The 14,160-nt window shown below is 42.3% G+C and overlaps 1 protein-coding gene across 8 annotated transcripts in view; it reads right to left on the reverse strand.

The window, feature by feature from the left end:
* Mast4 (microtubule associated serine/threonine kinase family member 4) overlaps positions 1 to 14,160 on the reverse strand; it is a 594,674-nt gene that overhangs the window by 156,363 nt on the left and 424,151 nt on the right. The window contains exon 1 of one of the 8 annotated variants that reach the window (XM_027401578.2): positions 5,915 to 6,553. The exons of 6 other annotated variants lie outside the window; for them this stretch is intronic. In XM_027401578.2, the coding sequence (XP_027257379.1) occupies positions 5,915 to 6,006 (92 nt within the window). In that variant the 5' untranslated portion in view covers positions 6,007 to 6,553. Of the gene's footprint in view, positions 1 to 5,914; positions 6,554 to 14,160 lie in introns of those variants that run through there. One more of the 8 variants, XM_027401579.2, reaches the window with a different exon arrangement.

Below are 14,160 nucleotides of genomic sequence, written 5' to 3' on the forward strand. Positions count from 1 at the left end.
CTGTGTGAGGGAACTTGAGCTCCCAGGAACGAGGTAAAAAGGAAACTTCTGTCATTGCCTGTCCTGGTGATGAAGCAGCCATGGAGTGAGCAACAGTGAGTAAGGGATGTGATTCAAGAAGGCTGCTGGGCTGCCTGGACGTATAAGGCTTGGTATCATGGTGTATGACTGCTGAATTTAGCTACCCACAGAAAGTGGTCACCACCCAGTCTGCATTTCCTTACTTCACTCCATCCCTGCTTGTCAAATGTCTCAGAGCATCACTGGACAACTGTTGATTCTGGGGACACAGATGACCTCCCATGTGCCAGGGTCAACACACTCACATACAGGCACCCTTCATCCTTAGGGGACTTTCCCCTTGAAAGTCTTCTTTTCTGTCCCCAGACTCACCTATGCCCATTCCTGCAATGAGGCTCTGTTCCTCTCTCAGATTAAGTTAATTTATACCTCCCAAGGTGTAAATGATGACTTCCAGGTCAATGCCCTATACCTAAATTTCAACTTCCTGTCTGGGGACTTTCTTTTTGTCCTGCCTCAGAGCCTTTGATGTTCCCAGACAGTTGCCCCCAGATGTTTCCCACAGCCTTCAGTCTCCCTTTAAACATTACATTTACAAAAGACTTTCCCTGGCCTCAGTATTTAAAGCAGCCCCCCCCCACTTGATGCCCACAAGGTTCCTCCTCTTCTAAGTTTTTGCTTACAGCTGTCGAACACTGACCTCAATTTGGCAATGGGATTGTTTAGCTATCTGTTGACCGCTGAGGCTGACCCACTGTCTTTTCCAGTACTGCATCCCTTGCCTCAGCATGAACTGAATTGAGGAACTCATTCTCTATGGACCTTAGAACATAATTCAAAAGGCACAGATGTGCTTTCACTGTCTGGGGGATAGAAGGAGCAACTCCAAATATAGGTTCCCCTCTCTTCTCCCGTTCCCCACTGTCACGGGTTTCGTGGTTCCAGACTACCACCCAGATGGCCCTCAAACAAAAACACACTTTCCAGAGTCAGCATGGACTCCTTGTTTGTCCCTCAGAGCCAGTGGCTCACTGACTCCCATCAACTTCACATCCTTAACTTCTCTTAAAGGCAGAAGATCCTTTCTTTTAAACTTAGACAAAACATTAGGGCGAGGCTAATGCAATGGCTTACTGACTGACTGGTGGGTAGATCTTACCCTACTTCCAGACCAGAGCTCCTCAGACCCACAGGACACCCCCTTTCCTGCACTGGATTAAGGATACACTCCCTCAGCTCTCCTCAGCCACATTACTGACTACTCATCCCCATGCTGTAATGACAGTGGTGATGTCAACAGCTAAGATTTATTCAGAGTTTTTATTCACCAGTAATTGCATTAGGAAAATAAAAGGCACATTAGCCAAGCTGAAGCTGATGAGAGATGAGAGAGCAGCAGGGCAAGCCCTGTTAAGGATGAAAGGAAACAGTAATGAAGCTTAGACATATAATAACTCAATAAGCAAGTTACTTAGCCCTATTTCAAAGATGGAGTGACTGAAGTTCAAGAAAGTGAACTTGCCCAACATCATCACGTGGTCCAGAGTTAAACTCAAGTGTACAAAGTTCTGTTGCACCCTCCTCAGCATTGCCTTTTCACATTTTAGTTCCAGCAACGTCCGCCTGTGCTCTGGCTCTTTCTGCTCCAACAATACTCAGCTATGTAGTCTTCTTTGATCTTTGTGCTGTCACAGTCACCAAGACTTTGTCACACCATTTCTACCCACATCAAGAAGGCACTATCCCGTCGGCAAAATAACAACTTATCTTCAGAACCTCCTCTCCTAGCTCCCTGGATCTAAGTTTCTCATTTGTATTGAGTGTGTTTGTGGCTTATTGTCCCTCAGGAATACACACCTCTAGTCTATAAGGATTCCCTAGCATGTTTCCCAGAAGGCATGCATTGGGCTTTCAGCTTTGAGTCACATACTCAGATACATAATAGGTGCTCAATAGATGTTGACTCAACTGGACTTTCAATAAAGGAGGAGAGTGCAAATTTACTGATACCCTGGATGTCAGGGCAGAACAAAAGTCCATTTTCCATCCTTCTCTTATGTGCATGACAAAAACGAACAGAACAACTCAACAAATCCTGCAGATGTTCTGAAGGGAAGGTGCAGTGTTCAGAAAGATTCAATATATTTTGACAATTATGACAGCTAAAACTCCTTGCACATACCTGCTGCTCAGAACAACCCTAAGTAATGCAAACTCATAAAACAAATTAGGGACAAAACATAACAAAACAATAGCAAGAAAACTTCTTTTATTCCTTGGTTCTGATAAGTTGGAGTCCTCAGAAAATATATTCAGAAAATTTGCTTGAAGTGATCAAGTGAACTAGACTGCTCTATTGGCATAGATAGAGGTTTTTTTGATTTGGCCAGGGAGGGTCTATCATTAGCGTTTGGAGATTAACACCTAAGCCAATGACAACATGCCAGATTTTGGAATATGAAAGTTAAAAATTGCCAGGGGGTGATGCTGCTTGCCTTTAATCCCAGCATTTGGGAGGCAGAAGCAGGCGAATCTCTGTGAGTTTGAGGCCAACTTGGTCTACAAAATGAGTTTCAGGATAGCCAGGGCTGTTACAGAGAGAAACCCTGTCTTAAAAAAACAAAAACAAAACAAAACAAAACCAAAAAGAAAGTTAAAAATCAAGCAGTTCCAGAGCTTCTAGAGCATTTCAGGACAAACAAACGCCAACCCGGAAACAGCAGCATGTGACCTAAACTAGACAGGACTACAGGATGTCTGACTCCTGCCCTTCCCTAAGATCTTAATCCACTGGAAAAAGAAAATGCACTAGAACAGGTGCTGACAGGGATGCAGGCAGCTCCTTTCCATTGTAAGAGATTCTCAATGGATGAAATATCTACACATCTGTGAAGTTAACGTTGCATGCAGAGCTTACTCCATTCTAACCTGAGCAGCTGGGAAGAGTCTGGCTATGAAGTTCAGATCTGTGACCCTCAGTGCAGCAGGACAGTGACACTGAAATGGCTGGGAAGTAGAGGCAGAAAGAAAGGGGTATAGACAGACAGCTACACAAGGGATCACTTCCAGGGGACTCTCTAGTCTTTAAGGCAAAGCAGTAACTAGTCAGCATATATCCAGACAACCATGCCTCTCATGGCCTTACCATGTTTGGTATCCAAGGATTACGATACAATCCTTGTGTGCGAAAGTAACTCTGTGAGTTCCTTTCCCCAGGAGTTACAGGCCAGCCAGGACACCAAGTTAGTGTGAGAGGAGAAACTAATAAGGCAGTGCCATGCTGGACCAGCAGGGAAACTGTGATGAAGTGAACCAAGGGCTTACATGGTGACAGCATTTGCCATAGCTCAGGTTTTTAAGGTGAGAATGAAGCATCTGATTCCTTTGTTTAATTGGTACATCCTTCCTATCCCAATGAGCTCTATGATGCTCATTCATGGGCTCAGAGCTAAATTTTACTCCTAGAAGTTGATATTTACTAACAGGTTACAATAAGGTACAATATGAACCAGAAAAAGTAGCTGGTGTACAACAGTCACAGCATGCAATCTACCATACAGGTTGACAAGTATGCGGTCAAGACATTAGCCTGGCAGAAAGGACAGCACATATGAAGAATAAAGAGATCCTTTGGAAAGGACAGACTTTCCAGGTAAAGACAGGCTAGGAAACATCAGGATTTAGGTCAATTGAGACATCCCAGAAATGGAAGAGCATGGTGTAAACACGTACTTCCCACAGCCTTGGGGAAAGACACAGCTGAAATGCAGAGCCACACACACCAGAGGAGGGTCTCTGCTCTTCAACCTTGTGAATCTACATACAAGTTGAGATCCCTCATCTAAAATCTCAAAACCCAAACTTCCCGACAATTATAAACTGAGTATGTTCATAAGTTTGGTGTCTTAGAATAGTTTCTAATTTATGGATGTGACAACTATGTACATATTCCAAACTCCAAAAATAACTAAAATCAAAAATACATTGCTTCCAAGCATTCTGGGTCAGGGATACCAGATCAGTAAGTACAAAGCAAGGCTAGCCTGTTAGTTAGACAATAAGTAGATGGATGGCTGCCGAGATGGTGTGTGGGGCACATTTTCAAACTCCATACTCCTAGAAAGGAAGAAGAAAATCCATCTTTCTATTTTCTTGAACTGAAGACATATGTCCATGACTTGGAGAGTGGAAAGAGCTCTCCCCAACTCTCCTGACCCAGGTTACATCAGACTTAATTGGAGTGAGCAGGCTGGACCAGATACTATCCTAAGACTCAGGTCTGTCCAGCCTGAGAATTCCTCTTGCAGCAGACTCCCTCAATAGGACTGTCAACAGGTGGGTGGGAACAAAGAAGAAAGGTTCCACCTACTCTTCAGGGCCAGACACACAGATATGATGGCTGGGCCTCCTTATCTCTCCAAGAACTGGTTCCATGTAAGAACAGAGTTGTGCCAGAGTCAAGACTGCCCCGCTGGGAAACAAAATGCTCTAACCACACTGAACAGGTGAGAACCTTGGCATTTAGCATGGCAAGACACAATGGCCCTTTTATGGAGACCCTGTATTCTTCCTCAACTTTACTTGTTATGTTGAAAACTTGGGAGAAGAGAGGACACAGTGTAAGGGGGGGGGGAGATTTCCAAACCAAACTAAAAAATTATCTGAACACAGGTGTATCACAAAACAGGAAAAACAGCCAAGAAATCCTCTGTGATTTAGGAGCATCAGCATTGTTCAAGTTGCATTAATATGATTTTAAAGCCTTCCATATATCACATACACACACGCATGCACACACACACACACACACAGAGAGAGAGAGAGAGAGAGAGAGAGAGAGAGAGAGAGAGAGATTGCCATGTGATTTGTGGATGTGTGTATATGTAGGAGAACTCTAAGCTGCAACAAATACCATAGACAATTTAAAAAATGACTAACTTTTTTAAAGCACTTGACATATGCGTTTAAACGATCTATAGCTACAGGTATTACTCCTCCAAAAGAACCATTTTCTTGTATTCTCTAAACAGCAAGCACAGAGATTGCCAAATTCCAAATCTGATAGTCGGCATCCTGTTTATTTGACCACACTGTTTCAAGCATGTTCACTTGTACATGCCAAGCCAAATTTGACTTTAAAAAAGAATCTGCATTTATAAAATGCAGGGGGTGTAGCCCTCTAAAACAACACCCACACTACTTTTTGTCCTGGACAGAAATGTGGATGAGACATGCCTCCTTTAAATCATAATCTCACTCCAGCTGTCTTCAAACACACTCTGACCTCCCTTTCACTTGCTGCCGTGAGTCCCATCTCCACTCTCCACAAACTCTACCCCACCCAGAGCCATTCTGTTAAATATATACTACAAATGAAAGGCCAGTCCTATATTAGTAATAAATGTCATCAAAACAATAAAAAGTCAAAATGCTAAAGTTGTACAGATCTTCTTTAAAATTAGTCAGTGTGAAACAGGCTCACTAGGTTATTCTTTGCAACACAGATGCCCATCTTATAAGTGATAGATGGAATATCTAACATAGGGGAGCCTCTGGAAGGCTCTGTAAGGAATGCCAGTAGGCCCAGGTATGGGCGAATGACTGATTAAAATACAAGTAGATAAATGGACAGAGACAAAGCGCCCCATGGCAAGGCAATGTCTGATTATCCACACTGCAAAAGAATTCTGAGCAGTGCAATCACAGGACCCCCAGGAAGCCCCACGGAGGAGGGAGCCCTTGAAACAGAGACCCCCCTCCCCCCTTAGCAAGGCACAAACTTTTCAAACTGTCACCAACAAACAAAATGCCAGCTGCAATGGGGATCCGGCAGCCCCCAGCCTCTGGTCGAGAAAGCATTCCCTACTCCAGGGGAAGATCCCGCGTTTTTTACCTTTGTGTGCGCCGAAGCCTGTTCCCACTCCTCAAATGAGGTAAAGTAAAGTTTGAGAGCACAGTCCAGAAATTGGGGTCAGACATATCCATTTCTTTCTTTCTTCAATTCACTGTGAGTTCAAGTCCATGGGTTCAAAACGGAGGTGGGGATGGGGAATAAAAGGGGGAAAAATAATCCCAATTATCTACTCACTCCCTCCAGAGAAAACGTGCGGTGAACTGTGGTCTCAGGAACAACTCGGAGCCTGTCTGAGAATTACTCGTCCCGTGCTGGCCTTTAATTAATGCACTGCCATCTGAAAGGTTCAGGAAACTTATTTCCTCTTGTGTTTGCCCTCTCCTAGGAAGCCTCGGCCAGCTATAAACAGTAATTACAAGAGTTTAGCCTGCGTTCTGCTCAAAATGCTGTCTCGGTGTGATTCAGTCCAAGGTACTTTGTCATCTGTTTGGCAGATACCATTTGCAGCTCCTGGGGGGGAGGTGGTGGTGGGAGGAGGACTATTTTAAGTCTATGGTTCCGGGAGGCTGTTGCTTATCAGCAAACCCATTCACATCCGAACATGCCCAGTGCAAAGCTTCCTTTTAGCGTCTACATACAAGGAAAAGAATTTGAACAGCAAAAGCTTCTCTGGCCCTCCCCTTCTGGGGAGAAAAAAAAAAAAAAAAAAAACACCATGGAAACTTGAAAGCACTTTTAGAAAATTGACCTATGGGAGGACTTGAATCTGACACCTTTATGTAGGGTCCAGCTTGAAGGAGGGTGGCCCGGCCCTGGCTCAGTCCCCAGCTGGGCCTCCGGGGAAAGAGAGCGGCCCCCTGGTATACTCTGCCCAGGAGCAGGCGCAGGGAGCATCCTCGCAGCTCCCCTATCCCCGGGTCTGAAATGGTTTGGTCCCTCAAAATAAATAAATAACTCCAGCTGCTGCCGGGACACGAGTGTGTGCTATGCACACCTGAAGGCTTGGGTGATTCACCACAGGACCCGGCACAATTGTGACACTCGGGGAGAAGTTCGTGATGACTCCAGAGGTGACGCTACCTGTTGTCTGGGAGAAGCACGCATACAACCAAGCTGCCTCACTCACCAAAAACCTCAGTGCCACAAAATTCGTGAGTTTACATCCATTTGATGGATGACTACAGTGCACAACTGTTTCGACTCATGGATCTAGTTCATGGTCACTTATCACATGCAAATATACTACCTGGAACTGATCTAACAACCTGAATTCTTTTCTCTCCCAGTAAGTTAGAGTTAAGGGATGAACACAGTTAAGGGATGAATCTGATTGTCATTCATTTTAAAGAAAAGCATAGTACTTAAATAACTCCCCAAACCACATATGTTCAAACATATAGTAAGAAAAAAATCACAATTTATTTACTTTTAACTTAGTATTTATATATTATTTAACCTAGTATTATATATTATTATGTCTTGCGGTCCACAGAAATATTTTCTCACCCAAAGACTCCAAAATGGTTTGATGATAATTTTGTTTCGTTTGTTTTTCTTTGTATTTTCAAGACAGGGTTTCTCTGTGTAGCCCTGGCTATCCTGGAACTTACTCTGTAGACTAGGCTGGCCTTGAACTCAGAGATCCACCTACCTCTGCTGAGATTAAAGATATGCGCCACCACTGCCCAGCTGATAATAATCCTTATACAGGACATTCACTCTCACAGTATCACTTTCTTCTAGAGTCTCCACAGATTTTTGAGACTCCTACAAATGAAAGAAAATCACAAAATCCACTCGATTTTATACAGGAGAAGAAGACTTGGAGCAGTAAGTGACAAAGGACCTATTTCCCAAATTCCTAGGAGCTTTGGTTCAGTGCCTTTGCCCTCTCTAAGGTCATCCCTAGTAGGTTTTCTTAAGGTTTTGAAGTACAGAAAGAAAGCTGCCTTCTACACTGACAGGTTCAAGCATAGTCACACTAAAAATACATCAGAGATAGCCAGGTGTGATCACCAGGTGGGATGGTGCATACGTGGAACCCCAGCACTCAAGGGAAGCTGGGACAAACCACTGTCTGGGTTCCAAGACAGTTTGCTCTATATAGCAAGACCCTGTCTCAAGAATTCAAAACCAAAGAAACAACAACAAACCTTACAAATAAAAGTGTGGCTAGTGAACATGTGTGGGCTCATTCCCGAAACAATATGTTACAGCATCTATTTATTTTATATTGAGCATTATCTAGAGGTGATTTACCATATGTGGGAGGATGTGATGTTCATATGAGAATATTCTGTCTTATGAAAATTTTGTTAACATTTAAAAATATTGTGTATTTTATTTGTTTGTATGTGTGTGCCTGTTTGTCTATATGTGCTCAGTGTGTATACAGGTACCCCACAATGGCCAAAGGAGGGCATCACATCCCCTGGAACTAGGATTACAGACAGTTGTGAGTCACTAAATGTGGGTGGTGGAAACTCACCCTGCAAGGGCAGGAAGTGTGATAGACTGCTGAGCCGTCTCTCTGGCCCCACTTATAGGAGGTTTGGGCATCACTGATCTCTGGTATCCTTCGAGACCTCTAGAACTTGGACCCCATGGATACCTTGAGGTGACTGACCACTCTAAATGATTGTTCAGATCCAGATTTAAAGTAGTTCCTAAGCTACAGCAAGATCTCTCACCAGTGACACTGTAGCCTGGGCCAGTCTTTACTTTGGTGGCTTTCTTGTACTTTGGAAAATGTTGGACAGCATCCTGGACTCTTCCTACTAGACAGCAGAAATGCCCATCAAAAGTGTTTGGAGATACTGCCAATGCCATTTTGTTGGGAGCCACTGTTCTAGTTAATGTCACACTCTGAGAAAGGAGTCATGCTGTCTTTGATTCTAGACTCAACACTTAATGTAACCTTAAGCAAATTACTCAATCTCTGCCTGTTTATCCTCATTATAATATAGGTCCCTAACAGGACTAACCTCTGGGAGTTGGTATACATAAATGAAGGAGATGACACATATAAAACCCCTCCATGTAATGTATGGCAAACATGAGTCAATGCTGACAGTATAAAGAATCTAAAACAATGCTTCCCTCCTTGTTGTAACCTGGAGCTAAGGTCCCTATGGCATGCTCTGTACTCCTCAGTGCACTGAAAGTGGGTCTACCCAAAGAGCAGTCGCACAGTACTTTGACTACTTGCTGCTGCCTTCCCTATAGCATGTGAGTTTTTCAAGGCTAAAGCCATGTTTTATCAATCTCTGTATATCCAGAAACTGGACAACCCCTAACTTACACAGACATGTATAAAGGTGTTTTTTGAATAATAGTTCCAATATCCAAGTGTCTACTCTATCTCCTATGATACTCAAAAAATGACCAGTGTGAATAGATTCATTGATGTTCTCACAGAACCCTGAATTCTCAATGATCCTACAAAAATGTCGTTACATTCTTAAAACTTTCTCTTATTGACTCATTGTTTCCAGAAGATAGAAAGATAGTAGTGCTCACATTCCTCAGCTCCTAGCATGGCATTAGGAAATACCACAGCGAAACACATGGAAGACTCCCCTTTGAGTACCATCTCTACATTCTACAGGACAACCAAAGACTCACTGAGCCTTTTGATGAAGAGGGGGAATTACACATCACAGGCTGTCATAGAAGAGCAATCAAGATGGTGAGAGGAGATTTGAGACTGTGCTACAAAAATTGTGAATCTAGGTATCTCTCTGCTGATACTAGGCAACATTTAAGAAATATTAGACTAAGAAATATTAGACCAGATGACCATGAATAAAAAAGACTATGTGGAGCTAGGTTTGCATGCACAGGAGAAAACGGGAGGGGAGCAGAGAGTCAAGTTACCGAGAACAGTGTTTAGTCACAAGCTGGAGTATATACATAGAGTGAGCATTCAGCTCTGGAAGGATTTAAGACCTGACATCTGTACTTCCCAACTCTTATTTACTCCATGGTCATTCTAGAAAAGTTCATGTATTTGGCATTGCCTATGAAGAGGGCAGAAACTAAAATGAGTACATTGATAAAAATCAGGCCTTTATTTTTCCTCTTTGTTGCCTCTGCTCTCCATTTTGAGGAACAGCTAAAACTCTCACATACTAGTAGCTACTCTTAAGATTATTTTTTCTTATTATGCATGTGTGGGATGTACATATATATGCACAGGTACCCAAAGAGTCCAGAAGAGGACTCTGGATCCTTCTGATCTGAAGTCATAGGTGGTTGTGAGCAATACAACATGGGTGCTGGGAACTAAATTCTGGTCGTCTGTAACAGTTGCCCATGCTCTTAAGTGGCAGGCCATCTCTCCAACCCCAGCACTAATTGTGTTGTTGTTGTTGTTGTTTTGGTTTTCTGAGACAGGATTTCTCTATAGTTTTGGAGCCTGTCCTGGAACTCACTTTGTAAACCAGACTGGCCTCAAACTCACAGAAATCCACCTGTCTCTGCCTCCAGAGAGCTGGGATTAAAAGCGTCTGCCACCACCGCCCATCGCTAGTCATTTTAATGAAATACACTGTAATATTTTTGTTGAAAATGTCTGGGAAGATGTGGGTTTATCCTCACTGAAAACCTTAAACTAGGAAAAGTACACACTCAGCTAGTGATTAATTACCTAATACAGAGCAAGTACTTGATAGATTCCCACACTCGGGATGATAAGAGTAGGTGTGACACTCAAGTGTAACCTGTCTCCTAACCTGTTTGACTTGACTTAGGAACCTATGATTCAGAAGACAAGGCAGTCAGTAAACACAGGATTAAATTTGTCAGAACTACTGACATTCTCTTACAGACAAAATAATTATATAGACAGAAAGCGAAGCACAGTTGAGTTGCAATTGCACTAAGGCTGTGACTGCAGAACCAAGAAGGAAGTTCTTAAGCACAGAGCTTGGTCTTGGCCAACACACAGACACTCACAGCAAGACTTTCTATTCATTGGACAACCACTAAGCCAATACAGCAATGGATAGCATTCAGGATCTAGATTGTTCATTCATTTATCAGAATGGCACTATCAGCCACTACTGTCCACATTTACAAGTCCATTAGATCATCTTCTAAATGCTCTCCTGAACTAGACAGTGGAAGTCTGATGAGCATACTAACTTTTCTGAATGAGGAAACTGACAAGAAATAGAACTAAAGTAAGTATATAAAAGATGGTATGAAGAAAGGATACTGTACTCAGGAAAAAGAACATAGAACACAATGAAGAACTTCAGGTAAAGGAGGACTCTCTTAGTGTTATTAAACATATAGGTACCTACAGTATTCAAATATGAAAAAAAGATACATGATAATGAATTATGGGGATACATCTGAATGCTAAAACCATGGCAGACAATAATCATGTTGTCTCATCCTGGACACAGTTCTTTCTTTTTTTTTTTTTTTTTAAGTAGTATCGTAAGGTAAGATGCAAACTTAAAGTTGAGTAAAACAATTAATAAAAACAGTTGATTTCTCTTTCCTAATCATCTATCAGAGAACTACATAATACTCATTTTTCTCATGAAGGATATGTTATAAATGGTGACAGGACAGGATGAAAGTGGGACAAAATGGGAAGAGAGTGTGATGTCTTCCTTGGGCATTCTCATCTCAAGAGGAGCAGACGTTCACAAAGGTAACAGAAAGCCAGAAACTTCAAGAAGAGAAGAAGACAGATACGGGAAATAAGGACTTTTCTACCCAAAGTAGCTCTTTGCCATGTATGACAAATCAGCATGGTGGGATAGGCCAGGGAGCAGGCAGGGAAGCACTTCTAGGAAGGACACCCTTGCAATTCTGTGCTCTGTCAAGCATGGGAAGGCCCTATGAGAAGGCCACAACTGAATTGGACAAAGTGCCCCCAGAGAGGAGGACACTGCATGCTACAAGAAAAGGCCATAGGAGGGAGGTTACTGGGAGATTCATAGCTAAATAATATGATTTGAATGAGAATGGCCTCTATAGGCTCACTGTATTTGAATGCTTGGTACCTACCTGGTAAAACTGTTTGGGAAGGATTAGGAGGTGTGGCCTTGTTGGAGCAGGCTTTGAGGCCTCAAGAGCCCACCCATTCTCATTTAGCCCTCTTCTCCCTGTCTCTTGCTTGTGGATCAGATGTAAGTTCTCTCTAGTGCTCCAATACAATTTGCCTGCCTGCCTGCTGCTATGCTCCCTGCCATGATGGCCGTGGACTCTAACTATGTAGAACTGTGGGCTCCCACATTAAATGTGTCCATTAATAAGTTGCCTTGATCATGATATCTCTTCACAGCAATAGAACAGTAAGACAAGTGTGTTTCTTAGCTTTAAAACAGCTGTCTGGAATATAATCAATATTGTGTGATATTTTGATCACATTCTGACAACAAAGTTTGCTTTGAGTCAGAGGGCAAAGCTAGCCATTACCTGACCAAAATTAACCATAGAGGTTTTGGAGGACTGAGGACAGATAAGACAGGAAATAGTAAGGCAAGCTTAGAGAGGATATCTCAGTCCTTTTGGGTGGAGGAATAGATGAGATAGGAGGTTATTGGTCACTTCTCTGATAATTCAGGTTCTTAACTCGATAATCTGACTCATGATTTTTTTATTGATAAATAATAATTGGATAAGCACTATGCATCAATTAGTCACAATGGGCCTCTAACAGGATATCAAAGTAATCATGGAACAGAGGGAGGACAACTCTTAGAGGTCAATACCCTCTTCTCACCTACAGGAAGGCCTTACATACAGAGCAAGACTTGATCTTCCTTGCCTTGAGCCTGAACTCTGCAACCATTTGTTCTAGGTAGTCTTTGTGTAAGCCTGACATCCCCAGTGGGTGAGGTACATCTCTCTCCTGGGCTCTATCCCAGACAGCAAGCAAGCCCCTGCATAAAGAGTTCAGTCACTATCAATATCCAGATCAGTTCTCCTTAGAGAAGATCTCCTTGCCTGCTGGGGCTGTCTTTCCTTCATCTTTAAATCTTTAATACCACCAGTGAGCTGAATGCTAAAACAAAGGAGAAGGAGAAGCAAAGGACACAGAAATGACAGAGGGTTGAACAATGAAGGGTGTAGGGGTCAGACAGTGTAAGAAGAGAGTTGAGGGTGAACTTGTTCACAGGTTGAAAGAAAATATGCAGTAACAGCACAGTTACTGCCAGAAGCCTGATACTCTGAAGACTGACCCTGTTCATGTTTTTAAAAGCTTTTCCTGCCTATTCCTATTTGAGTGTCACAGATCCGTAAGTCCATCCCATTATTTATGTGTACTGTATCCACTTAGAACATCTATTATCTCAAGATTCTAAAATGCCACAAAATAGGGACCTATGCACATGCACTTCATTATGAGAAGGTGTAGGTATATTATTGGTTACAGATGAAATGCTAAGTGCCTTTATGGTGGTCGCAGTGAGCCCCAGTCAGTAAGGAGTGCATCTCAGTATAGAGTTAACTTCAAGGACATGGTGCTACTTGATCCAGAAGCCTGGGTCCAGGGTACATCATTTCTCATTCAGCTCCCGAGCACGAATTACAGTGCAATTATAAGAAGTGACAATTTGGTTGAAGTGGGTCAGTGTGGTTATATTTAGCCCTTTAGAACTGACACCAAGACCTTTCTGTAATATAAGATTATGGTTAATTTATCAGTTCATCTTTTCTTGAGTATTTTTCCAGGTCAGGTAACCAGGGTTATAGAGAATTACCCAATTAAAATGAGAGGAAGGAGTTGTGATGAAAGTACCACAAAAAAGCATGCAGACAGAGGTATAGACAGTGTTTCTGCAATGAGAAGAATGTTCTCCATTGTTAAAACTGATTCAAATTGTCACAAAGCAGGATAACATGTCAGTGAGGACATGGATGTTAGCCAAAGCAGTTCTCAAGCAAGGTTCAGCTGAGTTTCTATCAAGTCACATCATTTTAAAACTAATAGAAGTTTCTGAAGAAATATTAACTCATAGGGGGATAAACAGAATGCCAGCCATGAATAGCTATCAGAGAACTGTGACTAAATATAGTGATATCATTTTTACCTAACTGGCAAAGATTAAAAAATGACAGTGCGCAATGTCAGCGAAGGCATATGTAGATAAGTACTGTACCAGTGTTCTATAAACAAGTTGGGGAATAAAAACACACATATGCATACATATACACAAGCACATACTGATAAAAAAGCCTACCTTCATCTTAGGCTTGACAGCTGTCTTATAGTAAAGACAAACTAGGTTCACTCCTGTTTATGATTAAACTTCTGTTTCTCA

This window comes from Cricetulus griseus, chromosome 2 (genome assembly GCF_003668045.3).
Source record: "Cricetulus griseus strain 17A/GY chromosome 2, alternate assembly CriGri-PICRH-1.0, whole genome shotgun sequence".
NCBI classification, from domain to species: domain Eukaryota; kingdom Metazoa; phylum Chordata; class Mammalia; order Rodentia; family Cricetidae; genus Cricetulus; species Cricetulus griseus.